We start from the raw sequence: 24,408 nt of genomic DNA, 5'->3' as shown, positions 1-24,408 counted from the left end.
GGTAGATTGATATGCAGTCATTTTTTTTTGATCAAACAGAAGAGTTGGTGGAACAGAGTAAAGTCATAGTTTTATTAACCATTTATTGCACCGTTCCGCTGCAAATCGCTTCTAAATAGGCCATTTCTTAGCCACTATCAAGGTATCGTATCGTGTCCGTAATCGGAACAGCAATCGCTGTTGCTTTCATATTTTTGCAAACCCACCAAACGCCGTCTACTTTATATGCCCTTGTTCAAATCAAACATCCAGTTCCGTCATGCTCATGGTGTACCTGTTGACCAACAGAGCTGTAAAAACACTCAAAACACGCTTTCATAAAATTGCTGTTACTTTTCCTTCTCAGCTGTAGTCTTGTCCTTGTCAGTACTATCCCATTCAGTCCAGACATTATCCGAACCTCCGTACGAGAAAGATAGAGTACTATCTTTCGTTGGGGAGCTTTGTATCATGCCATCGGCGCTGAGGAAGTTGCCAAACTCGAGCAAGTTGGAAGGGTCCGTGTCGAGCAATGGAAGACTAGAAAAGTCAAAGTTTGTGTTGTTCAAATCAAAATTCGGCTCGGATAGTAACTGTGTGATGGTTCTGCTCAAGGGAGTGTCGAGAACGCTATCGAGTTTGTTCTCAAGATTCAGTCTCGGGCTGCGCCTAACGCTCGCAGGACTTTTGGTTGGCGTTCGTTGCAGTAGCGCTTGTTGACTAGGAGACAACATATCTCTCACTGATCGAAGAGAACGTGAAACGCTCCGTGATACGCTCCGTGTTATGGGACGGTGACTGGGCGTCGGACGAGTCGGTGTCTTAAACAGTGCTGAGTCCGTGTCAATCTTGGATTTGGGTGGTGGTGTGGAAGGGCGAACAGGGCTGTTGAACAGCGCCTCGATATCATCATCAAGATGTCCGCCGTTGTAAGTCTCGAATGTCATGTTTTCTTTGCCAACAGCTTCCTTATTGTGTCGACTGTCGTTGATCTTAGCCATGTTGACGTTCAATTCTCCCAAAGTCTTTTGTGCTCCTCCCTTACGCGGAGAAGGGAAAAGTAGGCGTCGCGTGCATCCGAGCTCCTCATCAAGGTCCATTTCGATCGGACTTTCGGCTGTTCCAGTACCCCTCGAAACTCTGGAATGCGTTGACCCCGGGACTGACTGGCTCATGTCCTTAATATGCCGTCCGTCATCCGTCATCAAGTTGAGCATATTGCCCATGGCCACATCCTCATTGGTCTCTGTGCCAATCGAGCCGACATCAAACTGCTTAGGAGATGATTGCTGGATTGGGGCAGGGGGATCTGTTGCAGGATACACTTGTGAGGTAAGAGCAGGAGTCGGTACAGAGGTACTCTTAGTACGAGATCGTTTCGCCTGCGAATCAGGGCCTGCCGATGATCTCTTCTTTCGACTTTGCCCCAAATGCCCAAAAGCATTATCCCACTTGTCTTGAGGTCGGTGGTTGTGATATTTGGCAATCCAGATACCACATGGATTGCAGAGGAGCTTTTCCGACCACTTGCTGCGATCGTCGTCAAAGCCAAGTGTTTTCTTGATGAGTCGGTGAGACAAGGGCTTCTTATCCTCGTCGCGTTTTAGAATCTCAATGGCGGTAACTCTCCCAGGCTTCTCCGAGTACTCCACATACTCTGGGATTCCGTCATGCTCCTGGACCCAAATCTTGCGCCAAGTAGGAGTTTCAATGGCTCCACAGTTGGTGCAGAATGGGGGCATCTCGCCAGCTGCAATTGCCGACTCAAGTCGTTGTTTGATCGAATCCTTTTTGACTTGGTTCTTGTTGGACTTGTAAGGGGGAGACGAGGGCATTGGAGGGAAGTCGCTTTGCGGGAAAGTAACATCCGGGAGATTAGGTAGAAGATTGGCGACCAGAGATGTCTCTGATGGCCCGACAGGGTCACTGGCGACAGCTATTACGTGAATATTGACCGCTTTGGAGCGGCGAAGGCAATCTGGAATCTCTGTTGATGCACGAGGTTCAACAGTCATAGATTGAGAGAGTGAAGATGGTTCAAGAGGCTCACTGGCTGGCACTGAAGGCAAAGCTAAGACCCCTGCGGACTGTGAGCGACCGATCTGTCGCGGTGCTCGTGACTTGGGTCTGGCATTGCCAGCACTTGATTTTGAAGTAGGTAAAGATCCTTGAGTAGATTGGTTAGTATCAGTTGAAGTGGTAGGCTCAGAAGAACTTGAGACCGCGCGCACTAATTCAAAAAATGCATCATCTTCCACAGGCTGAGACGGTTGCTCGGTCTGAGGTTGAGTCAAAGTTGCTGGTGAGGATGCAGACACAGGTGCTGGGCTGTTCTTCTCAGGGGCGTCTGTGGTAGGAGGGGGCGTTGGAGCGAGCGTTGGTGGTTGGGGTGGGTTTATAGGTCGTTTTTGAGAAGGGTTTCGAGTCGGTCGAGGTTTAGGAATTTTCTTCGCGGTAATAGGTTCTGATGGAGGAGGGCCAGCGGGGGTCGATGTTGGTTGAGGAGTGTTGAAGTTCTGGATGTGGACAAGGCCCTGACCGTCGGGGCCATCTTGGATACGAAAAACTTGAGTTGGGATCCCAGTGCTGTCGATGTCTTCCATCACTTGCTGGGGCTTGTGCTGGCGGAACTGGCTCTCTTTGGCTGGTTGTAAGATAGGTTCATCAAACAAATCGTCGGTCTCGTTATCCATGAAACTCGATGCTTGCCGTTGCAGTGACGGCATTGGAGGTAAGACAGGACTGGAAGGGGGTGGACTAGACCGCATGAAGGATGCTGTTGGTGGCAATGGAGGAGATGAACGCATGTCTTGAGGGCTGTCCTCTGAGAAAGCTGGGGTTTCGACAGGTGATTCAGGAGAGCGGCCGTCCTCTTGACTTGGTGACAAAGCACGAAGAGGCCTTGGGGGAATCTGATTACTCAAGGCAGCACCTAGCTCCTTCCGCATCGATGACTCTCTTCGAGGCTTTGGTCCTTTTGGGCCGGCCTGAGCAGGGCCACCAAGAGGTCCTCTGTCTGGGACGGGTGTAGGAGCTCGGGGACCTTCTTGTAGATGATTGCCGGCCACCACCTCATTACTTGCAACAGGGCGGAAATTTCGGAGTGAGCCAGCGGTACTAGCGGTGACACGAAGGGATTCCGGACCAGAAGTAAAGGGATTTGGGGCGGCCTTTTCAACCCTGGTTGGCTTAGCTCTCTTTGGAGCAGGCCCTGAACCACCATCCTCACCCTCTGTGCCGTCTTCGTATCCGGATGTGTTTCCCTCGGTAGGCTTCTTTCGTGGCCTACCACGGGGCCGACCCGTTGGCGCTTTCTTTCGGGAATTTCTACTCGAGGGTCTGGATTTTGGGTTCGTTGTGGTTGCCCCGGTGACAGGCATAGGGGCTATTCTCTGGATATCTGGTCCAGAGTTGGCCTGCTCCATGGTTTGACCGACAAATGAACTTCTTCTTTCGTTCATGCCAGACATTGGGCCTGCTTGGGACAGGGCAGGTGAAGCTACCCGTGACACTTGTCCAGTGTGTCCAAAGTTGGGGTTTGATTGCATAAAAGAGGTCCATTCTGCACCGGGGGTCATGGCAGTTTCAGCAGGCTTTGCTGGTTGTAATGGAACAGGCTGTAGAGGAATCTGCTGCATATCCATCGGATGCATGTCAATGGCCTGTTCAGGCCTCAGAACCCTACCTGCTGAAGAAAATTTGAGTTTGACCTCGAGTGTCTCACGGTTTCCTCCACCGAAGACAGCAAGGACATTTTTGGTGACCCGTCCAGTGATCATCTTGGGTAGCTGGGCTATCCAGCCACAACGCATAGAGTCGAGTGCCCACGATAACATGCCTTGACCGACTAAAGGAGTATCTGGTTCCGAGTAATCGAGTGCGTAGATTGTGAAGTCGCCTTCGCCGTCCTGGCTCGAGAGTTCGGGGCTGCATTCTGTGACTGCCTGTAGACAGGCTCGTAGGTCGACAATACCGATAGAATTCGTTTCATCGAGGGGAACTGTCTGGACGAATAGTGTTTGTGCTGATCGAGCCAGACAATTGATTTTGGCCTCCTTATCGAAGGTATAATGCACCTTGACTGCACATCAAGTTAGCGAGGCCACAACTGAACGCAGTGGTTTTGCATACGACCCATAGGTCTCACTTGGACACCCGATTCATTAAGCTCGTTGTTCTGCTGCGTTGCCTGACCGGTCTGATGGCAGCCGCCTAGGGAGGCATTGGGTGTTTGTGATGCCATGGCGATGATTCCCCGGAGGGAAGAAGTCAGGGATAGCCGTCAAGGCGTCAATTGCTATCAACCTCGGATATGTAAAAAGATGATGTACTTGGTGTGCAAAGAGGGCTGAGTTCAAGAGGAGAGTCGAGAAGGAAAGAAGCAAGCAAGCAAGCAAGCAAGCGAGATGCGAAGTAAAACAGTGGAGATTACAATGATGAGTGCTCCGTAGTGGGGAGGATTAATGCTTGAACTCGTTGGCCGGGACGTGATGTGATCTATTCAAATCCGGGTGGCGGGCGTCATGTTCGTGACGCGCTTTGAACCGCCAAAAGTCGCGTCGTGAAGCAGGGTGGATCGAGTTTAAGTGCCTGCCGATCGAGGTGCGCGCTGGCTAGACAACGCGAAGCGAAGAAGAAATAGAAGAAAAAAAAGCGAGAGATGAAAGGGGGAAGATGGTTAAGGTGATTTAGATCTTGAATATAAGATGGAAAGATATGTTGATATCAAACCACGGATTTTTGACAATACAAAAGACACAAATCTTGTGCAGTTGTATTGTGATACAGCAATCAAGGTCGTGTTAGATCTTCGTAGCACTGCACTGCATTGCCTGTACCTGAGAGATGGAGGGCCGCCGTATCACTCTAGTGGCTGACGGTCAAAGACCCCTGTGGGTTTCTTTGGTCTTAGTGGCTGCAGATATGGTGACGTGAGTTAGCGCGGCCCACTTCTCAACTTCTCGGTCGATGGTGGGGGTGAACGGCAGGTAGGCCCACCTATTCCGGCGCAGAGCCCGTCCCGTGTTTCTTCCCAAGTTCCGTGTCTGAACTCTCACGTGATGGTGTTCTAGTCTTTGTTCTTTGTTTGATTGTCGCACTTCTGAAACGGTACGTACCTTTTTAGTTGTTCATCAACTGGAGTCTTTTCCCAGGCCCTTTTGTTTTGGCCAACTTGACAATTGCCGACCTGGCTTCGATGACGGGAAAATCGGTCAAGAAAGTGAAAGGGAAGGGAACGAAAGATGTCTTGTCTCTCTTTTGAAACTGTTCATGGGGCGGGACTCTGTCCCTTTTATATTCTCAACAATAGCCTGAGGTCATCTTTGACTTCCTACCTACTAAGTCATCCTATAACTAGGTAGATACTGAGTCTCGATGACTCTCTAGCCGTGTCTCTGTCTTGACACTCTTTTGAGTTAACGCCCGCTTTGACTTGGCTTTTCTTCTTTCTTTATCAGTCTGCTGTTATCTCCGTCTATATAACTCGAGTTGGTGTTTTCCCCTAGGCTGCCAATACCCACCCAACCCTCCATTACCATTCAATAGTACTTATCTGCCCCTCCTTTTAACAGTCCCTCTGCTGAATGTTTCTCCAAAAATGAGGGTTTTCAGCGGTCGCTTGATGTCTCATCATCTTGAATCTTGTGGTTTTCATCCCCACCCCACCCACGTTGTTTTATTCGTCGCCTTCTCACCGATGATGCATTCACGATAATCTATCAACCCCTTCAAGAAGTTTTACCGCCATCAACAAATTCCATCAACATTCATTGACATTGTCTTAATATCGTCACATTTTCACTTATCAACACCCGCACCATGTATTTTACATCTCGTAGTGACTTCTATTTTTACAGATTATTCAAAAAGAATTGCCAGCATATGTAGAATTACAGTTTGCTTCCGGGCGCAACCTCATCCTTCACCCACACAGCCTTGCCCTTGTCGTCCATCACTGTCTTCCGGTCGATGATCTCCGTAACAACTTCAGAGATGCCTTGGCGACCGTTGCGCGATGCAACAATCTTGTTGGTTAGCTCTTCCCGAGTGCAAGTGCCCTTTGAAAGAACCTTTTCAATCTCCTTCTCTGTAGGCACACCGAGCCCCTGGTAAGGGTACTCGTTGTAAGTATGGTCGGTGAAGAGCTCGAGCTCCTTGGCCGAGTCGTATTCGAAGAAGGGCTTGGCTACATTGGTGCCGCCAATGTCAGCAAGAGACTTGGGCTCCCACGTGGGCTCATCCTTCCTGATGAGCACAGCCGACACGCCCTCAGCAAAATCGTGATGCTGCATGAACTTGGTAGCAATCTGGTGTTCCCTCTTAAAAGCCTCGGCGATATCCCACTCTCCACCAACACGCATCTGGCGGAGAGCTACGTGTAAGGCCGTGGGCGATTTCCTGTGCAGAATCTCCAATTGCTCCTGCGCCCACTCCTTGGTAGAAGGATCATCCTCTGCTTCCAAGGCAGCAATGATTTCGCTGACTGTGTGCCTGTTGAAGCATCGATCGATCGCCTGGCGAATATGACCTGCCAATCGCATGGGCTTGTCATAAGGAAGACCTGTGCAGAATTCCTCAAGAGTCTGGTTAATGAGTGCCATGCGTTCAGGCAGAGTGTCACTGTCCTGGAACCGTAATTCAGCCAGGCGTGCCTCAAGATCAGGCAAGCTGGTCGAGTCAAGGTAGTGGGTAGCGATGCCGGCGTAGAAGGCATCGGGGCCTTGGAGTTGGGCGCTGGTCAGCGCAAGATAGGTTCCGACGGATCCGTTCATTCGAGGGAGGAAGAAAGAGGCGCCGACGTCGGGGAAAAATCCGATACTTGTTTCGGGCATGGCGAAGATGGTTCTCTCGGTTGCGATTCTGAAAGGAGCGTGAGCACTCAGACCAACACCACCACCCATGGTGATGCCGTCCATAAAAGCGATGTAGGGCTTTTTGTATGTCGCAATATAGTGGTCGAGTTTGTATTCGAGAGCAAAGTATGCAGCCGACTTCTTCCATCCGTCCTCACTCCCCTGGTTAAGTCTTGCAAGTGCGGCGACGTCACCCCCAGCGCAAAGGGCCCTGCTACCAGTACCCTTCAAAACAACAACATTGGCGAGATCTGACTTTTCCCACTCGACCAATCTAGGCACGATCTTTCGGATCATTGAAGAGTTAAGAGAGTTGAGCTTAGTCGGTCGGTTGAGCATGATGGTTCGCAGACCATATTTGCTCGCGAAGACCACATCTTCATCTTTATCTCCGTTCTTTGGCCCGATACGAGTCGCCTCAGAAGAAAGCTTCAATATTCCAATTAGATTTGTGTAGTTGAATTGAAAGCCTGTTCATTCTTACCTGTCGAGCACTGAGCGAGGAGCTCAAGACCTTTTCTTGCTGAACCATATTAAAGCTTCTTGGCAAGCTTCGACTTGTAACATTAGCTGCAGCACCAGCTCGGGCTGCAAAAGTTCGGAAGGACATTATATTGAAAGAAGAAATGGCGATGCGCACATGCAATCGACATGCGCATCAAGGGGAGGAATGAGGGGGGTATATGATGTGCCTTGGAGTCTTGTCCGAGGTCCGCGGCAATGCTTTTTCCAACCTCCGCATCAAACCGCCCCAAAACCAAAATTGATAGCAGCCACTTTTGATAGTGGGATGGTTTCATGCTGCTAAGTCAGGAACTGCGTCACCTGACCTATCATAGACCACAGAACCTTGACCCACCAGTATGTCCAATCAGACACGTCCTACTCCAATCGTCAACTTTTCGAGCTCTCTGAGCTTCAGCCTTGCGCGCTGCAATACAACATTTCATAACCACCAAACAACACCATCAAGATGTCGGACCCTAAGATTCAGTACGCCTCAACGCATTTTAAAACCTGTTCAATGATGCTAATAAATTATATAGGGAGCTTCTTGGCAAGCCGCGATCCGATCTCACGTACGTGTCCACCGATAATTGCTGTCTTTCCAGCCCCGCAACAGGTCAACGATTGCTAACATGATATGCAGCGAGTACGAGATCGCCCAGCTCGAAGAGTACGAGTTCTCTGCCGGTCCTCTCTCCATCCTTCAGACTGCTGTGCGATCACACGTCCAAGTTCTCATCTCCATCCGCAACAACCGCAAACTCCTTGCGCGCGTCAAGGCATTCGACCGACACTGCAACATGGTTCTCGAGAACGTCAAGGAAATGTGGACAGAGACTCCCCGATTAGCTGGCGGAAAGAAGGGCAGACCAGTCAACAAGGATCGGTTCATCAGCAAGATGTACGTTTCCCACACACACCAACCGCCTACAGCCCCTTTCCCGAATGGCGGTGACACTAAATTCTGGTACTGCTTACTGACTTTATTATAGGTTTTTGCGAGGCGACAGCGTTATTCTGGTTCTCCTAAGCTAATTTTCCTTTACCGCATGATCTTGGAGGGTCGAGGACTTGATTTTGAGAATGGGATATTTTGTATGTCTTACGGGCAAGGCTCACAGGGAATCCATAGGCGTTGAAAACATGATGAATTTGCGCATTCAATTCTTCCTTATTACAATGTGCCTATGACTACTCCAAAAAAATATTATCATTCTGCGATTGCTTGGTTTCCACTCGTATATGTCGTCAATGTTCCGGCTGCAACTGAAAGCGAGCACCATCTAACCACTCAGACCAAGGAAGAAGCTGGCCAGTCCCCAAGCACCAGGATCAGGAACCTCCTGATATCCACTGCCTCCGATATAGACGGTTCGGCCCAAGCTAGCTTGCATACCCTTGGTCTTGTTGGCCCCTTCCAAGGCTGCCTCGGCTGCCTTCTTGACGTCTCCCGTCTGGTTCAACGTTTCCACGAAGGGGTGGAGAGCGTCGACTAGAGTGCGGTCGCCCGGGCGAGCGGGTGTGTACCTGGCCAGAGCATCGCTGCTCTTCTTGAGAGCTTTGGCCCAGACTTCAGGGGACGCATTGCCCGGTGCCAGTTCTCGAAGAGCCTTAACTAGGGCGTTGAGAAATATGGCATATAGAGCACCCGAGGTTCCATCCATGGCCGTTTCCACGATGGTGACGATGCGAGCGAGGTCCACAACAACATCGCCAGTGAGAGGGCGTTGTTCCATATGCTTGAGAATTGCTGCATCGTGTCAGTATGTAGGTGTCATCCGGAATTGGTGAGACTTACCTTCGGCGCCTCGCTTCAACCCAATACCGCAGTCACCATCCCCAACAACAGTATCATAACGCGTGACTTCGGGTTCGGCATCAATGACCTTTTGTAGCGCATTATTTAATGCTGCTTGCGCAGTACCTGCATCCGTCTTAAGATCGCTGGACTTAATATCCTCGGTCGCACTGACACGATCCGTTCTTGTGTTGGTGTTCTTGGCCTCCCAAGTGCAAGTTTTGATAGGCGCAGACCAGCCGACAACCTCGCTGGGAGCATCAAGCAGCTCAACCATGCTCGGGGCGTCAAAATCGGGACGAACCACGTTAAGGAGAGAAATACTGAAACCGAGACCGTTGAGACTAGTCATATAGGTGCCACTAAGTATTCTGACGGGACGAATGTTGTACTTGGACTCAAGTTGGCTTGCAACCTCTGCGGTGATACCGCCCATCTCGAGAACGCTGACTCCTCCCAGATTGTTGATCATAAGGATGACTTCTTTAGAGTTGACGTTGACGAAAGCTCTGTCTTTGTCGCTCGTGTCTAGCAGTTGCTGAAGCATTTTAGTTACGAGGTCAGGCAACTCGACCTTTTCGCGTCCCGAACCAGGCTCGTTATGAATGCCCATTCCCAATTCTACTTCGTCTGCTGCAAGACTCGCCTCTGAATCGATCTTGCGACCCGGGACATGGACATGTTCAAGACTGGCGCCCACGCTGACAAGGTTGTCTGCAGTAAGCTGGGCATATTTGGCTACCTGCTCCAGAGGCTTTCCCAGAGCAGCAAGGGCACCTGAGATCTTGTGCACGAGAACGGTGCCAGCGATTCCACGACGGCCAACCTTTCCAGCTTTTGCGCGGCCAACTCCAACATCATCGCCTACAACAACCATTTCAACGTTAAGCCCTGCAGCTTTGCCCTTTTCAACGGCCATGCCAAAGTTGAGGACATCGCCAGTGTAGTTCATCACAGTGACCAATACGCCTTTGGACGTATCGACGCGAGAAGTTATGGCGGCGCGTATCTGCTCTGCTGAAGGGGAGGCAAATATGGTGCCAGCTACAGCGGCGGAGAGCATGCCTTGGCCGACCATTCCTGCAAAGGAAGGCTCATGGCCAGAGCCGCCGCCTGAGATGATGGATACTTGAGGTTTGGCATTGGAATCAGGACGACGGTAAATGACTTTGAATTCTGGATCAAGAGCAACGGATGGGTTGGTGAGAGTGAGACTGTGGAGAGCTGAGGAGACGAGATGGGTTGGATCGTTAACAAAGTGTTTGGCTGACATGATGATATTGATGGAGACAGATGTTCAACCAGATTATAGAGAAGCGAGGATATTAGATGTTGGGTTATCAATTATGTTCTTGTCTTTGGGTATTTGAGTTCTTTTCAAGTATCTTTTGCCGAGATAATTGCCATCAACTGATGATCAAGTCGAACCAAATCAAATCAGGTGAGATTCTGTTTGGCTGTAATGGACGAAGGATGAAGCTTTGAGTGGGGGAATCGCGGGGTTTGGAGGCGGGGTTTGAGAAGCGTGAGGAGTTGAAGCCGGGGTATGGGTCTTGTTACGGCAGGAATCGTCCATTGGGGGTTGTGTTTGCTTTGCCATCTGTTGAGGGCGCCTGATTCTTTGCCCACTGTAATGACATGTGGTGGTTTAGTCTGGTTATCATTAGACTGGATGAGTGGCTATTGATGGAGTCGTTGAGATGCATGTGAATCTTTATGGATGTTGTTACATAAACAAGGTAACATATACAAATCTAGGATTACAAATTCGACACATAGTAAGCAGTTATGCAATTGAATCTCAGAATAACTAATGTTTCCCGTGGCAAGCGATACAATTGATCTTAGTTTATACTGAACCAGTGAGTGACTATACAAATTGTTTCTTATATATCTGTCGATCGCAAGCTATTTTGATATGGATCACGAAGACTACTTCTCTCTGAAACAGCGGCTTTAAGCTTGAAAACAAAGCTCGTTATGGATAAAAGGACTCCTCATCCCGTAATGTTTACGCGGCCACGAATGTGCGTACCTGCGTGCGTGTTAGTCTAGTGGGCAGCAGAAAAGTTGACCTCTAAGCTTTGGGGTACAAAAATAAACAACCTAAGAAGTCCAATCTGAATAGCATAAGCTGACCTACTAATTTCGTCTCTTATGCTCCTAATGGCTAACTTTTCTGATACTCTGCGGTTAGATATAAAGTACTCAATGCAAAGAAGGCTAGACAGGGGAGCAGGGATGAAAGCTCCACCAATACAGTAGTATTACAACAGTGTTCCAGAAGGAACCTAGGCAGTTTTTACTCCGGAAATAACTTTGAAGACATGGGCATCACTTGAGAACAAATTAAACTGGTATTCCGGCTTCCGGCTTGGCTGAATTCGCTTAATAGATCTCGTCTTTTTACTAGGTACGACTAATAACTACTAAACTAACCGGGTGATGAATGAATACCTGAGTACTGGATTATTGCACCTGTCTGACTTTATATTTGTTGATACACATGAATAAATCGCCATCTCATCAGTCTCGGCCGAATTAAAGCACATGCTCCATAGTTCATAGTTCTCAACCCGCTCTTCAGGTCATGCAAGAAAAGGGATCGAGACGATTATTGGATCATCCACCTCGCGGAGCCGCATTTATTCTGTACATAACCAACAGGACCTCTACAGTATCTACACTGAGACGATCATAATTACTGACATCCTAACATCTTCTGTATTGTCCAGACTGTGACTTGCGCGTCTAGCAGTTTCTCCCTCTCCTCTCGCCTCTACTCCATGTAGCAAAGACTGCAACTCGTCTCTTGATTTGAATTTCTCGTCTGTGCTGCTTAGTAGTTATTATGCTGTTGTACCTAGGATAAAAAACCCCTGACGATCCACCACCCTCTGGTAGGACCCATCCTACCAGTTCGCTACATGTGCATAGCCCCAAGATGATGCATCGTCAGCCAATTATCCTGAGTGATGGATTCCTTCGTGGGCAGTTTCATTTCCAAAGGACCTTTCGCTTTCCACCTCATCTGTAGGTGGATCCTTGTTGACGTATCGCCAAACATCATACAAGGTATCTATGTCAATCATTGTCAGTGCTTGCAGGGTAAAAAAACGGAGTGAGTCGAGTCCTCTCTCCCCGTGCCCAGTTTTTACAAGAAAGAGCAGGATCCTTTCTCTCTCTCTCTCTTCCATATACCCATTCCTTCTTGTAAAGTCGATCCATTCATTCATTCATTCATTCATTTTTGTTGTAATTATTTCGTCCCTCTTTTGTTAATCTATCCGCTTGCTATCTGTCGTCTATACATCTTCAAACTATTATCTTGGCATCACGTATAAGCGGAAACAACTCTCGATTTGGTCTTGGCATTCAACAGGGTCTAATTCGTCTATTCTTCGTTCCCGTCTTGGTATTCGAGCATTTTGGTCAAGCTGCCAAGATGCGATCGCTGCTCCAGACGACTACTGCCGTCCTTGGCTGGACGGTCGCAGCAAATGCATACGATCTGACAATAAATGATAAGAGTAAGTCCCTTCTGTTGAGGAGAGATGCCATATACTAACACTATCAGAATCGGTCGAGAGTGCAGCCGGCAAGGCAGCCAAGGGCTTGACAAGTTGGTACACAGGAATGAACCCAGGCGATACAGCAGGAAATTTGCCGGATCCTTACTACTGTAACTATCCCATCTCATCGTCAACTGGTCATACCGATATACTGACTCTCAAAAGGGTGGGAGGCTGGAGCCATGTTTGGTACTCTAGTTGATTACTGGTGGCTTACAGGAGACGACAAATACAACGCCATCACAAAACAAGCCCTGATCCATCAAGCTGGAACAGACGGCGACTACATGCCCGATAACCAAACCATGACCGAAGGAAACGACGACCAAGGCTTCTGGGCTATGGCCGCAATGTCAGCAGCCGAGCACCAATTCCCAGACCCCCCTGACGACGTCCCTGGATGGCTCGCACAGGCGCAAGCCGTCTTCAACGAATACGTCAGCCGCTGGGACGACGAGTATTGCGGTGGTGGAATGCGCTGGCAGATTTTCAAGTGGAACACCGGTTACGACTACAAGAACGCCATCTCCAACGGCTGCTTCTTTAACATCGCCTCTCGCCTGGCGCTGTATACGGGCAACGACACTTATGCAGACTGGGCTGAAAAGGTTTGGGACTGGCACACCAAGGCCGGAGTTGTTACCTCCAAGTTCGAAGTTCTTGATGGTGTCCACATTGGCAAGTCCAAGTCCGCAGTTTGCGACGATATCGACAAGACGCAGTGGTCCTACAACACCGGTATCTTCCTTCACGGCGCTGCCACCCTATACAATCTCACTTCAGCCGACAAGTGGAAGAAGCGCACCGACGGCCTTCTCGATGACGTCTTCAACAAGTTTGTCAAGAACGAGATCATCTACGAGCAGTTTTGTGAGCCGCATAAGCAGTGCAGTCAGGATCAGCAGAGCTTCAAGGGATATCTCGCCCGATGGTTGGCTGCCACCACACAGCTATACCCAGCTACCAACGACAAGATCATAAAGCTCCTCAAGACAAGTGCCCAGGCTGCTGCCAAGGTCTGCACTGGCTCTGGAGAAGGCTACAAGGGTCCTGCCGGTACAGCATGCGGCTTCTCTTGGACAACCGACACTTTCGATGGCTCTGTTGGTGTAGGTCCCCAGATGAACGCCCTCTCCATTCTCATGTACACTCTTGTCGAGAGCGCGAAGGGACCCGTCACCTCCAAGACTGGAGGAACTTCCAAGGGCGACCCTGGTGGTGGTAACACTGATGCCAACGATGACGATGGAACGCCCAAGAGAAAGGAAATCACTGGAGCCGACAAGGCTGGTGCTGGTATCTTAACGTTCCTCTTCGTGGCTGGTGTTATTGGAGGTGTTTCTTTCCTCGTCCTTGACTTTTAGACAAATTGCGCTACGAGTTAGCTATAGAGGTATGGCGTTATGGGAGGGTTTGTGATATTTTTGCATCATTGGGCGTTATGAATACTTGAGAACTTGGATACATTTATTTTTACTTGGCCTGAAATGAGGCCCAAAAACCCTCAAGCTGCAAACGATTATTTTAAAGTTCTGTAGATTTGGATATCCTTTCCGTTGTGCAATTCTTCCATAACTGCCTAGGAGAGTGAGTGATCGCCTAGTGAAGTTAATATGCGCATGTGAGCAAACTCAACTGAAGCATTTCAGCCCCCCTGAACAAGTAATATAATTATCAAGTATGCATTGACCTGGCTCTTACATGTTGAAACGAAATTGATTTTGATGTATAGGAGGTTCTTGCTTTAGTAAAACTCTCGCTACTCTATAATTATACTACACATGCTCTGTTCACATTTTTCCAATACTTGATACGAATACTATCAATCTATCGAAGTAAGACGCTTGGTAATCTCGTGTTTTCACTGCACTTTCAAGTCTCATCATCGAAGCAATTACTCAAACATCACGTCTCTTTCGAATTCCTCCGCTCATCCCTCGACATTCTCGCATACTGCGTCTTTAGCGCCGGCACATCAGCACTGACGAGGGTATTCGTCCACCTCTCATCCTCCTCACCCACTGGCATCGTCCTCACTGTTGCACGACCCATCATCACAGGGTGGCAATTGACGTATATGTTCTCGTATGCCCGCGCAGGAACAGAATACGTCTCGTGGAAGATCCCAATGTGCTTTGGCTTCGTCTTGCTCATATAGTCCCATGCCTTCCAGTGAACATCGCCATGAGCGAAGCGGTGCAGACCCTCGACGTCGCGAAAGTAATAAATGTTGAGAAGCGTATTGTTACTGCTGCGCTCATCGCCTCGCCAGCTCGAACTTGTGAGCAGCCCATATTCGTCTCGATGTGATTCTAGATCCTCTATCATTGCCGAGAAGTACTTTCCTATCTGGCTCATGCCTGGTGCGGCGAGACCGAGGGGGTGATTTATCTGGATACCGAGATGGAATACTACAACAGAATTCGCTCCTGGTTTAGAACCAAACGTTCCAGAAGAGAATGGTAATTGCGCGGTTGCGCGGCCAGGTATGATAGCTTCATCATACTCGTTGGGTTTTGTGCTGCGTACTTGGAGGAGAGTGGTGATGATAGAGTTGAGCAGGACGGCTGCCGATGGTATAATTGCCAAACGGAGAGGAAGAATGGCACATAGAGCTACTTGGATGAACGACCCAATTGCGATTGTAACTTGAGGTTTAAAACAATCTTTGAGCATAAACTACATCGTGTTAGGAAACAAGTCCAACATGAAGATAGTACGTCCAACTGTGACTTACAGCTCTCTCATTTTTTGAGGGGAACTTGAGGGGATTGGAAGCTGGGTTCAGCTTTGGTTGGAACTCTTTCTTCATTCTGATAATGTGGGTGTTTGATTCTGTCGAAGAGTGTATATATGGTTGTAGGGATATGTTAATAACTTGTGACTGAACATTGGATACCTCCTATTCTTGACAAGATCCTGTTGGAGCTATATAGTTTATGTTCAATGACCAGCTGAATCATTGCGGATGAATCAAGGCATTCCCCGCGAGCGAATGCGAAAATACGCAAAGAAACAACCATCATCATGCACCGAGACCAATCACCTGTACGGCTACTGCCCAATCCACACAATTGGCTGTAATGGCTTGCTCGCATACTCGCACTCGCTTAAGTCTTGAATACGTATCTACCAATGTAGCTGCTCATGAATTGACTACCTTGGCAAGCCTGTCACTATGAAAGAATTTTTATTCATATTAGAGACAGACGCAACCTCGACTTTCCTCCGAATCTCAAGTTCTATTACTAAAGTCAATTCCTAAGGATGGGCATCGGGCTTCTTGTTTCACCGCTCTTATACTCGGTTTTCTTCCAGTGGTGCCGGCGTGATGGGTATTCAAAGCTAGTAAATTTAGTCCTGCCACATCAATTCTCGTTCAAGTCGATAACTGTATCAGAAGCCCTTCGAATGCATGTGTTGTTAGGTATCTACCAAGTGATAGTCTCCACTCTCAGACATCTGTCATACCCACGCCCGAAATTCGTAGTGCTTCTCCACTGCCGGCTGCCCTAGCAACGGATCGATTTAACGTTGGAGTTGAGCCCAGCTTTCGATCTTCGATTGACGCAAGACAAGCCAAGGACTCGATCTAAGACGAGAGGTGACCCTGGGACAAACTACTAAGCGTTTGAGCTTGGGTAGTGGAGATGCTTTTACCGAGAGTCGGTCTCTTATAAAGTGAAATTGTCTTGTTTTGAGGATAAAAGTTAACTAAAAGTCTTACTGACATAGAAATGTTCCGGAGAGTTAGAGTGATAAATATTGAATATAAACTGAATTGACTTAGAATGCGACGATTTTGTAGTCGTCACTCATGAGTATCGTCTCCCTATCGTAATCCCAACACCAGGAAACCAAATTACAGCATGTACACAGATACTCCAAGCAAATGCCTTGAGAACCTAAACACAAGCCATAAAGACATAATAAAAAAATAAAAAAAATAAAAACTGGCAGTCCCGAGCAAACAGAAAACATATAGCTCTTACAAATCGCAGTCTAAACAAGTCCCCAAAAGTGCCAATAAACTCAAAAGGATATGTTGGCCATTCAAGTAAACCCGTCCTGGCAAGCATCCTTTTCCCTCTCCTTATTCTTCGTCGTGAAATAGCGGTCTGTGATACCGAACCTGTGTACGCCTGGCCTTTTTATGTAAAGGAATTTTGTGAAAATGGCTTCAAATGTGTATGTTCAACATAGTCTAGTATTGTGAAAACTCGGAGGAACCCCGTTTAGGCGGTGTTTTCTTGAGCTTGTGACTGGTGAGGGTAGTTGGGGTCGGTGAGGGACTTTTCCCACTCGTCCATCAGGTTCGTCGCTGTACGCTTGAGATTGCTTGGCGAGAATTGGTTGACAATATTGGGCAGAAGCTCCTCGAGTTTGGGGGAGAGAAGAGGAGTTTCGTAACCGGACGACTTCTTCTTACTAAACAAAGTTAGCTATTGCCGCACAAACAATATCAAACTTAACGCCAACAATCACTTACGAGGGCGAGTCCGCAGGTTCTCCCTCGTCCGAAGTAGCAGACATATCGTCCAGTCCACTACTGCCAATAGTAGAGCCGCTCCAACGAGACGTCTTAGAGGACGAAGCCGGAGACTCCCAATTAGACCAGTCATTGTCGTCCATCGAGTCGAATCCAAGAGGTTGCCAAGAGAAAGACTTGTTCTTCGATTTGGTTTTACTCCGTGCAGGCATCTCGGGCCGAGTTTTTGACGCCGTTGTCGTTGATGTTTGTGATTTTGTCTCTGAGCGGTCTGTGGTCTCAGAGTTGTTGTGGGGTGGCTCAAACACTGTGCTCACTTTGGGTCGAAGTGGGCGATTCGCTCGGACCGTATCCTGGGTTCGGGACGTTTCGCTGCGGTCGCTGACACTGTTGGAGCGAACGGGCTGGCCGTTGATAGGTTCGTCCCCAACAGTAATTTGACGGATGTCCTCGACAAAAGCTTTGAGGCCCAGCTTAAAGTCCTCGACAATTTGAGCGGCACCTGGAACGTTTTGTTGTGTGCGTGGCTGCCATGAGGCACGCTTATTCAAATGAGGGTTTGTTAATTGAGCGGTCCTGCGCTCTATTGAAGGTAATCTGACCTGCTCGTGCTCGTGATCACGGTCTTGGTATAATGAGAAACCTCCGTCTGGCTTCGCCGGCGACAGCAGAGACAGGGTTCTTGTATGTCCACCGCGAAGGACCCTTCTTCGATTAGGACTCGTTGCACCCGTCTGCTGCAATAATCTTCGGCGGTCTGACTCGGCGCTTCGCCTCACCGAAGAGCTATCGCTATCTGAAGGCAGAACTGGGCTGCGGTATGCCTCGACAGGAATGGGATCACCCTTCTTTTCTTGTGTCGTCCACTTCTTCTTGAGTGAAGTCAATTCCGCCTCAGCACGAGACAACTCCTCCCTTAATTCTAGCACACGTCTCTCCTGAGCGGCAATGGCAATGATGAACTCATTTGCGCCAGCCGGCGAGGCGATGCCGGAGTCGATTGGAGTCGGAGGAACTGATGACATGGCGGAAGAGGTTGGTGTTGGCCGGGAAGGGTCGCTCGTAGGGGGTGCAATTGGGAGCGTCAAGGAAAGTCGGTTGACCTGGCGGTTCATGCTGGATACACTAGATTTCGCACGAGTGTGACCACGTCTGTAAGAGATAGTTTCGTCCCTTTGAGGCGGACGGGGAATGCCTCCCACTGAACTCATGCTGCCGTGGCGGTTGTGTGAAGCAAGGTTGCGAGCAGGAACGTATCTAGGATTGACAGAGGCGGCGACAGCGGTAGTTGTGGTGGAAGAAATGGTCGAATCAGGGGCAGTCTCAGAATTCGAGCAGGTGGTGGGTATAACAAAGTCTGCTGGCAGACGGTCGGCAACAGAGCAGCGTCGACGGATAGCTTGTTGCGAGTCCATGTCCATTAACTTGTAGGGATCCAAGGTCAAGGGATGAATATAGGTATTGTATGATAGAGAGTGGAGGCCGAGAACTCGTCGGCGTTTATGCAAATGAGTGGCTGGAGCTCTTTGAGCTCTGCGGCGCCGCAATCTAGCAACAGCGACAGCAGCGACAGCGGCCCTGGTAGTGAGCGCTCTATAGTGTGTCTGTGTCAGGCGGCGGTGATCATCGAAGAGAGCGGACGAGCAACGGTGGACGAGGCAGAGTTGAAAGAGAAAACCGGGCATCAGAATAAGGAGGGAGAGGCGAGTCGGAAGTGGATTGTGGGAGGTCTTAGTCGTGTATCAAGTTTCGCATGGGGTATGGCGCGAGCCGGGGTGGGTTGATTTCAGTGGACCGTCCGCCAATGCTCAGTGGTTGTTGTCGAAAATAGAGCCCTGGAGGCGCCCAGTAGCACGATCCTAGATCCCCTAACTTGGGAAGACGTTGACCGATTGCTTAACTTAGCACACGACACGACGCCTGGGATGGCCTGGGTTGGGACTGAACTGGGGGGCGATTCTCAGGAGAATAGGAGTACTATTGGTAGGTACAGCAGCTGGGGCTCGGCAAGGCGCAGGAACGTAGCGAAACAGGAAGTCAGGGACGATATGAGGCTTGCTGGGGTTGGCTAAGAGCGTCGGCACGAAATTGATAGATCCCAGTAAGGGACGAGGCGACGTTAAGCGGATGGGGCGGATTGGTGTACCTAATGCTGATAAGGAGCCGTTGAGATGAAAAAAGTGAATCAATTACCGTGGGGAAGTAAGACTGTTTGGGATAATGTTTGTGAGGTTAAAATGAGGAAAATGACTTGAAAGGGGTGTTAATAACAAGAAGAATAAATGTTGAAGTCGTAATGAGCGAATATTTCTGATCAGATGTTTGTGGGATACAGATATGGAATGTCGTAAAAAAAAATAAAAAATAGTAGTAGACGGTTGAGTGCTGTCAATACAGCAAGCAATCAATCTACAGTAATAATTCTGGGAGATAGAGACCCTGGTAGGCGTGGAGAGATGCCGACAAGCGAACAGTCCTGTAATTGACGATGTAATGCGTGCGTGTACAATGGATATTTCGGGGCATGAATTTGGATCATGAATATGAATTGCAAGTGCTACTTCAACAGGGTACGGGAAATGGAACTGGGACCTGCTTTGTTTACATATGCTGTTCGTAATTCAAAATGGGCCCTCACAACACCATGGGAACTGACCCAAAGAACTGCGATTTGACGGCCCAACCCGCAAGTCTCACTTTAATGCTGTGAGCCATCGCACCACCTGACCTGCTCTGCCTTGTTTGTACGGCTGGTCAAGCTCAACGCTTTGCTGCAGTGGATCATGTCCCTGGGTTGAGTCACGGACGACTACATATCAATACTCCTTCTCATTTCATTCCGTCTTTCTGTACTGCCTTTTCTTCTTGCTGTTCCTCCCGACTTTCCCGTCACCCCGCCCGTTGCTCCCCTCGCTCTTTTGACTTGACAACGGATAGAGCCTCGACGCCTAAACTACTGCAGCCTGCGCGTTAGACCGTATATTGTTGGGCAAGGTTCCCACGATCAAGCGCTCGAGCCGTTGTCCAGACAGAGTGTTTGTATCTTTTATTCACCATTGGCTCTTTGTAAGTGAGACACTTTGTTCTGGCCGACAACGATGAAGTGTTTGTCTGTCACATCGATCGAGGTACGTAACGCTCTCCCGTGACCCTGTCATCCAGGCCCCAGGGGTCTTGTGTCTTTAAAAGATGTGGTGGCTCTGTGCGGGCGGACCTTGCATAAACGCAGGGGTTTAGTACTAAATTGAGTTGAACATCAGTCTACATGTTTGCCGAGGAATGCATGTAAACTACATCCGTAAGCTGACTTGCATAAAATCATTTAACGGTCGATTATTCGGTTAACAGTTTAAGATGAAGAAAAAATAACCACAAACATGTAGCTCCTTTATCTGAGCTATTCTTGGGTTGCATGGGCGGCATTTGTTTGCTAGTCGTAGGTGATCGAAATACCTACCAGGTATTGCTGTCAACAGTCTCAGGTCTACCTAGACATACCTAACCATGAATACGAACTGAGTGAAACCGGTTTCTAATATTTATGGTAAGAATCTGAGTACGGTTTTACACCGTCATCCACTTACAATTCAACAAAAATCAGAGGCGGTCAGACAACATGTAAGTTGAGCTTCATAGACGCTACTGGACTGAGATCCACCGAGCCATCACGTGAGTCTGCGTCAAGATCGCGTTTGCTTAGAGGAAGTTACTGCTGACACGTCAGTTGCCCGACCACATCCATCACGCCCCGCAGAGTGGGAAAGTGGGAATGATATCTCAGTTGTCTGAATAGACTTTGTTACCTGCTCCACCTGATATTTCAGTCAAAAATCAGTCGCATCCAATCTCGATTTGAGTTCGCACACCAAACTACAAGCTTCTTTATGACTGTCTTGGAGCTTTCATAAAGAACAAACGATGCGATGATTATTGAACATGCCTCTCTCTTTCTCTTCGGTTTGCGAATTGCTTGACCAGTGTTATGATCTTTGTCTCGCTAGAAAGGGTTGATCCGGCGTCGTTGTAAAGTGGTTTAACAAGCATCGCAACTATGTCGACGCCCACGATACCAGCCTCTTGGCACTCTTATCGACCTTACTTCCAGACAAGAGAACCGATAGAGACTACTGTATCCAGGCTCCGAGTCTGGAGAGAATCATCGGCCGCGCATGTCTTCTAGGGGCATCACGTATCGCCGAACTGGCTCGGTTCCGTCAACCGGGTTCCGGTGTTGATCTCGCAGACTGTGTTCATCGCATCCTGACTATAACAGTGAGTTGTTTCGAGGGAGAATCAGTAACAAGCTAACTGTGGTTCAGCCTAGTCCAGGGTATAGCCAGAGAGATGCTGTTACTTTAGAAGAGGCCGACGAGCTCCTGCACTCGCTCGCCTCAAAAGTGAGATGGAGTTCCCCCTCGATTCGCGCTTCGCAGGTCAGTATGACCGCGAGCAACAGAACGGATGTTGAGCTCATGTACAGAAGGCTGAGCGCAGTAGAAGCCAAGTGGTTTACAAGGTTGATTCTCAAAAGCTATCAACCACTAGTATTAGACCCGCATCTCATATACCGTCTTTGCGACCCTCTTCTTCCTTGCGTTCTCAAGGTTCAAGACGACTTTGCTACTGCGATCACTACTGCACAAACTTTGCGAAGGGGATTACTCCCAAATTCTGGACAGCAGACGCCGCGTGAGCAAATCATGAGCACGGTAAAACCTCAACTGGGTATCAAGATTGGGCGACAGCCTTGGATTAAAGGCCGCAGTATTAAGCATTGCTTGGATATGGGACACGGGCGTATGAGTGTGGAGGAAAAGATCGATGGCGAGTACTGCCAAATCCATATAGACCCAAGTAAAGGAGATCGATGCATCCAGATATTTTCCAAGAGCGGCAAAGACAGCACTGAAGACAGGGTTGCACTTCATGGGTCAGTACCGAATGATACGGGACCTGCGCAAGCTAACTTTACGAACAGGACAATATAAAAATCACTCAAAATTGGGCAGCCCGACACTAGAGTCACCGAGGCTTGTATATTTGAAGGGGAGTTGGTTGTGTATGATGATTCTGTACGTCTTCTCGCAGCCCACATCCTCTGCAATAATCCGACAAGTACTAGCAACATAAAATACTCCCGTTTCATAAAATCAGGAAGCATGTATCGCGGAGAGGTGTGTTTTTATGCACAGACCTAGACTCGCTGTATGTTTGTCTATATCCATCGTTGTATTAGACAGATATTGACTTTCCAGGCCCGGACCCCAGGAACACTTAATGATTGTTTGTTATGACATAATGCTTCTAGAAGACCAGTCACTGATCAACCTAAGGCACTCGGAGAGATTCAGATTTCTGTCGAATGTCGTATGTTGTCGTAAAGGATGGGCGGAACTGGTCCCTCGACAAGTTGTCGATTTTTGCCAACCAATTGGCGCATCGACCTTACGCAAAACGTTTGCCTTGTCCATCTTGGCTCGAAAAGAAGGCCTCATCTTGAAACCGGATGAGCCCTACTTTGACTTCAAAGACCAACGACGGAAATTTTCGATTTGCTGCATCAAACTTAAGAAAGAGTACATTGGGAACTTTGGAGATGTTGGCGACTTTGCAGTTGTTGGGGCCAAGTACGACTCGGCAAAAGCAATATCCTATCGAATACCTGGGTTGAAATGGACGCATTTCTATGTTGGCTGCCTCGACAATAGAGAGGCGGTTAGAAATCGGAAGGCTAAACCATAATTCACGATCGTCAACGTTGTTGAACTCAACGAAACGCTTCTCAGGGAGGTTGTTACCTACTCAAACCCAGAGCCCGTTGCCCCGGCAGATAACAAGGCGACCGTCCTCAAGCAAGCCCCCGGCGTTGAACAAGGGTCACCCCCGACTGCTATATTCACCAGACCGCTGGTGTTTGACCTTAAATGCTTCAGCTTTGATAGAGTGTGCAACACTGGATTTTGGAGCCTGCGATTTCCTTCGGTGACAAAAGTCCACTTTGATCGGGATTTTACTGATACAATATCCTTTGAACAGTTGCAAAAGCTGGCTAAGGATGCGACTACAGCGGCCGAGCTGGAGGATAATCAGGAGAACTTACAATGGATTGCCAAGCTAGAGGCAGCAGACCCGCGTGGTGTTGCAGTTGATGCTGCTAGCCAGTTGACAGTGACAACTATGCCAACACCATCACCTCGAAAGTCAACACAGAATACCACCTCTACATGGTCTCCCGCTTCTTCCCTAGCAAAAAGATCACCCGTGGGCAATATCATCAGCCCTTGTCGTGATAGATTGGAAAGATTGCGCCCTTTGTTTCTATCCACTGCCGCAGCCACATTACCTACAACCGCTGCACCACTTGCGTCGCCCACCGAGCACCGAGCACAGAAACATGATCCGCTCATTGTACAGCAAGCATCACCGCATAAACGCCCGAGGCTAGACAGTGAATCACCACCAAAACACAAACACATCCCCGAGAGCACAAACAATTATCAACCGCGCGGACCTCTCACCGGTATTGATGACAACCCGCGATCTCAGCCCGTCATGACTACTTGCGCATCTCCTTCTACCTCTTTCGCTTCTGACGATCCTAACTCGGATGAAAATGATGCTTCCATATTTGTGGCAGACTTCGACTGTGAGGATGACATTCGTTCTGGGAATGATCTCGAGACCGAAACAGAACTTTGCCGCGATATACCAGCCAAAAAGATCTTTGTTACCAACCCGCATATCTGCGCCTATGCGGGCGAGAACTGTGTATTTGCGAAGGCAGAGATGTTGATTTCACCTGGACTTCTCAGCAATTCGAAAGCCAGGACACTCCTCGAGCTTCATGGGATTGGCAATCCGGTCGAGAAAATTGATGCTTGGCTCAAGAGGGAGCAGTCAGGCAAACTCAAAAAGACAAAGAACAGCGCCAAGATTTTCCTTTTGTGCCAATCAGACGACAAAGAGGCAACAAAGTTCCTCTTTGACAAAATCCAGAAAGTACGAGAGACTATCCCGCACGAACGACGGAACTGGATTAATGTTTACGACTGGCGTGTTCTGCATCATGTGACAATCCAGGAAGATGACGCTGTCCAACCCAAATATTACGATGGGTTCCATACCCCGTGGGAGCGCTGGCGCATCGGACCTGGACTTATCTGATTACAAGGACCAGAGAGGATGGGATACGAGGAATGGTTGACGATA

The 24,408-nt window shown here is 48.7% G+C and overlaps 8 protein-coding genes across 8 annotated transcripts; 3 read left to right on the top strand and 5 right to left on the bottom strand.

Moving 5' to 3' along the window:
• Nucleotide 1: 1 nt before the first annotated feature.
• On the bottom strand, nt 2-4,453 carry EDB82DRAFT_223257 (uncharacterized protein). The gene is made up of 2 exons (XM_065607250.1): nt 4,111-4,453; nt 2-4,060 (listed from the first exon to the last, which is right to left on the bottom strand). Exons 1-2 carry the CDS (start codon nt 4,220-4,222, stop codon nt 330-332), a joined length of 3,843 nt encoding a protein of 1,280 aa, XP_065463866.1. The 5' UTR covers nt 4,223-4,453; the 3' UTR covers nt 2-329.
• A 1,417-nt stretch (nt 4,454-5,870) lies between these two features.
• On the bottom strand, nt 5,871-7,365 carry EDB82DRAFT_477195 (mitochondrial 37S ribosomal protein mS47; the record flags this gene model as incomplete). Its single annotated transcript, XM_025726967.2, has 2 exons — nt 5,871-7,262; nt 7,318-7,365. The coding sequence occupies 2 exons, from the start codon at nt 7,363-7,365 to the stop codon at nt 5,871-5,873; spliced, it is 1,440 nt and encodes a 479-aa protein (XP_025581481.2).
• Nucleotides 7,366-7,720: 355 nt separating this feature from the next.
• Nucleotides 7,721-8,489, top strand: EDB82DRAFT_576791 (uncharacterized protein). Its single transcript, XM_025726965.2, has 4 exons — nt 7,721-7,826; nt 7,880-7,912; nt 7,984-8,241; nt 8,333-8,489. The coding sequence occupies exons 1-4, from the start codon at nt 7,807-7,809 to the stop codon at nt 8,373-8,375; spliced, it is 354 nt and encodes a 117-aa protein (XP_025581480.1). The 5' UTR covers nt 7,721-7,806; the 3' UTR covers nt 8,376-8,489.
• On the bottom strand, nt 8,478-10,490 carry EDB82DRAFT_223216 (Dak1 domain-containing protein). Its single transcript, XM_025726964.2, has 2 exons — nt 9,139-10,490; nt 8,478-9,090 (listed from the first exon to the last, which is right to left on the bottom strand). The coding sequence occupies exons 1-2, from the start codon at nt 10,409-10,411 to the stop codon at nt 8,624-8,626; spliced, it is 1,740 nt and encodes a 579-aa protein (XP_025581479.1). The 5' UTR covers nt 10,412-10,490; the 3' UTR covers nt 8,478-8,623.
• Nucleotides 10,491-11,885: 1,395 nt separating this feature from the next.
• EDB82DRAFT_504764 (glycosyl hydrolase family 76-domain-containing protein) lies at nt 11,886-14,245 on the top strand. The gene is made up of 4 exons (XM_025726963.2): nt 11,886-12,259; nt 12,537-12,668; nt 12,716-12,820; nt 12,876-14,245. Exons 1-4 carry the CDS (start codon nt 12,220-12,222, stop codon nt 14,072-14,074), a joined length of 1,476 nt encoding a protein of 491 aa, XP_025581478.2. The 5' UTR covers nt 11,886-12,219; the 3' UTR covers nt 14,075-14,245.
• Nucleotides 14,246-14,419: 174 nt separating this feature from the next.
• Nucleotides 14,420-15,863, bottom strand: EDB82DRAFT_222977 (uncharacterized protein). Its single transcript, XM_025726962.2, has 2 exons — nt 15,448-15,863; nt 14,420-15,389 (listed from the first exon to the last, which is right to left on the bottom strand). Exons 1-2 carry the CDS (start codon nt 15,520-15,522, stop codon nt 14,616-14,618), a joined length of 849 nt encoding a protein of 282 aa, XP_025581477.1. The 5' UTR covers nt 15,523-15,863; the 3' UTR covers nt 14,420-14,615.
• A 1,082-nt stretch (nt 15,864-16,945) lies between these two features.
• On the bottom strand, nt 16,946-18,614 carry EDB82DRAFT_526542 (uncharacterized protein; the record flags this gene model as incomplete). The annotated part of the gene is made up of 2 exons (XM_025726961.2): nt 16,946-17,138; nt 17,200-18,614. The coding sequence occupies 2 exons, from the start codon at nt 18,612-18,614 to the stop codon at nt 16,946-16,948; spliced, it is 1,608 nt and encodes a 535-aa protein (XP_025581476.2).
• A 2,521-nt stretch (nt 18,615-21,135) lies between these two features.
• On the top strand, nt 21,136-24,271 carry EDB82DRAFT_477189 (uncharacterized protein; the record flags this gene model as incomplete). Its single annotated transcript, XM_065608084.1, has 6 exons — nt 21,136-21,156; nt 21,337-21,471; nt 21,519-22,129; nt 22,455-22,826; nt 22,986-24,095; nt 24,196-24,271. The coding sequence occupies 6 exons, from the start codon at nt 21,136-21,138 to the stop codon at nt 24,269-24,271; spliced, it is 2,325 nt and encodes a 774-aa protein (XP_065463865.1).
• Nucleotides 24,272-24,408: the final 137 nt, after the last annotated feature.

The sequence above is a fragment of the Fusarium venenatum genome, assembly GCF_020744135.1.
Source record: "Fusarium venenatum strain MPI-CAGE-CH-0201 chromosome Unknown EDB82scaffold_3, whole genome shotgun sequence".
Classification (NCBI taxonomy): domain Eukaryota; kingdom Fungi; phylum Ascomycota; class Sordariomycetes; order Hypocreales; family Nectriaceae; genus Fusarium; species Fusarium venenatum.
The sequence above is the reverse complement of the archived record's forward strand: the minus strand, read 5'-3'. Positions and strand labels throughout refer to the sequence as shown.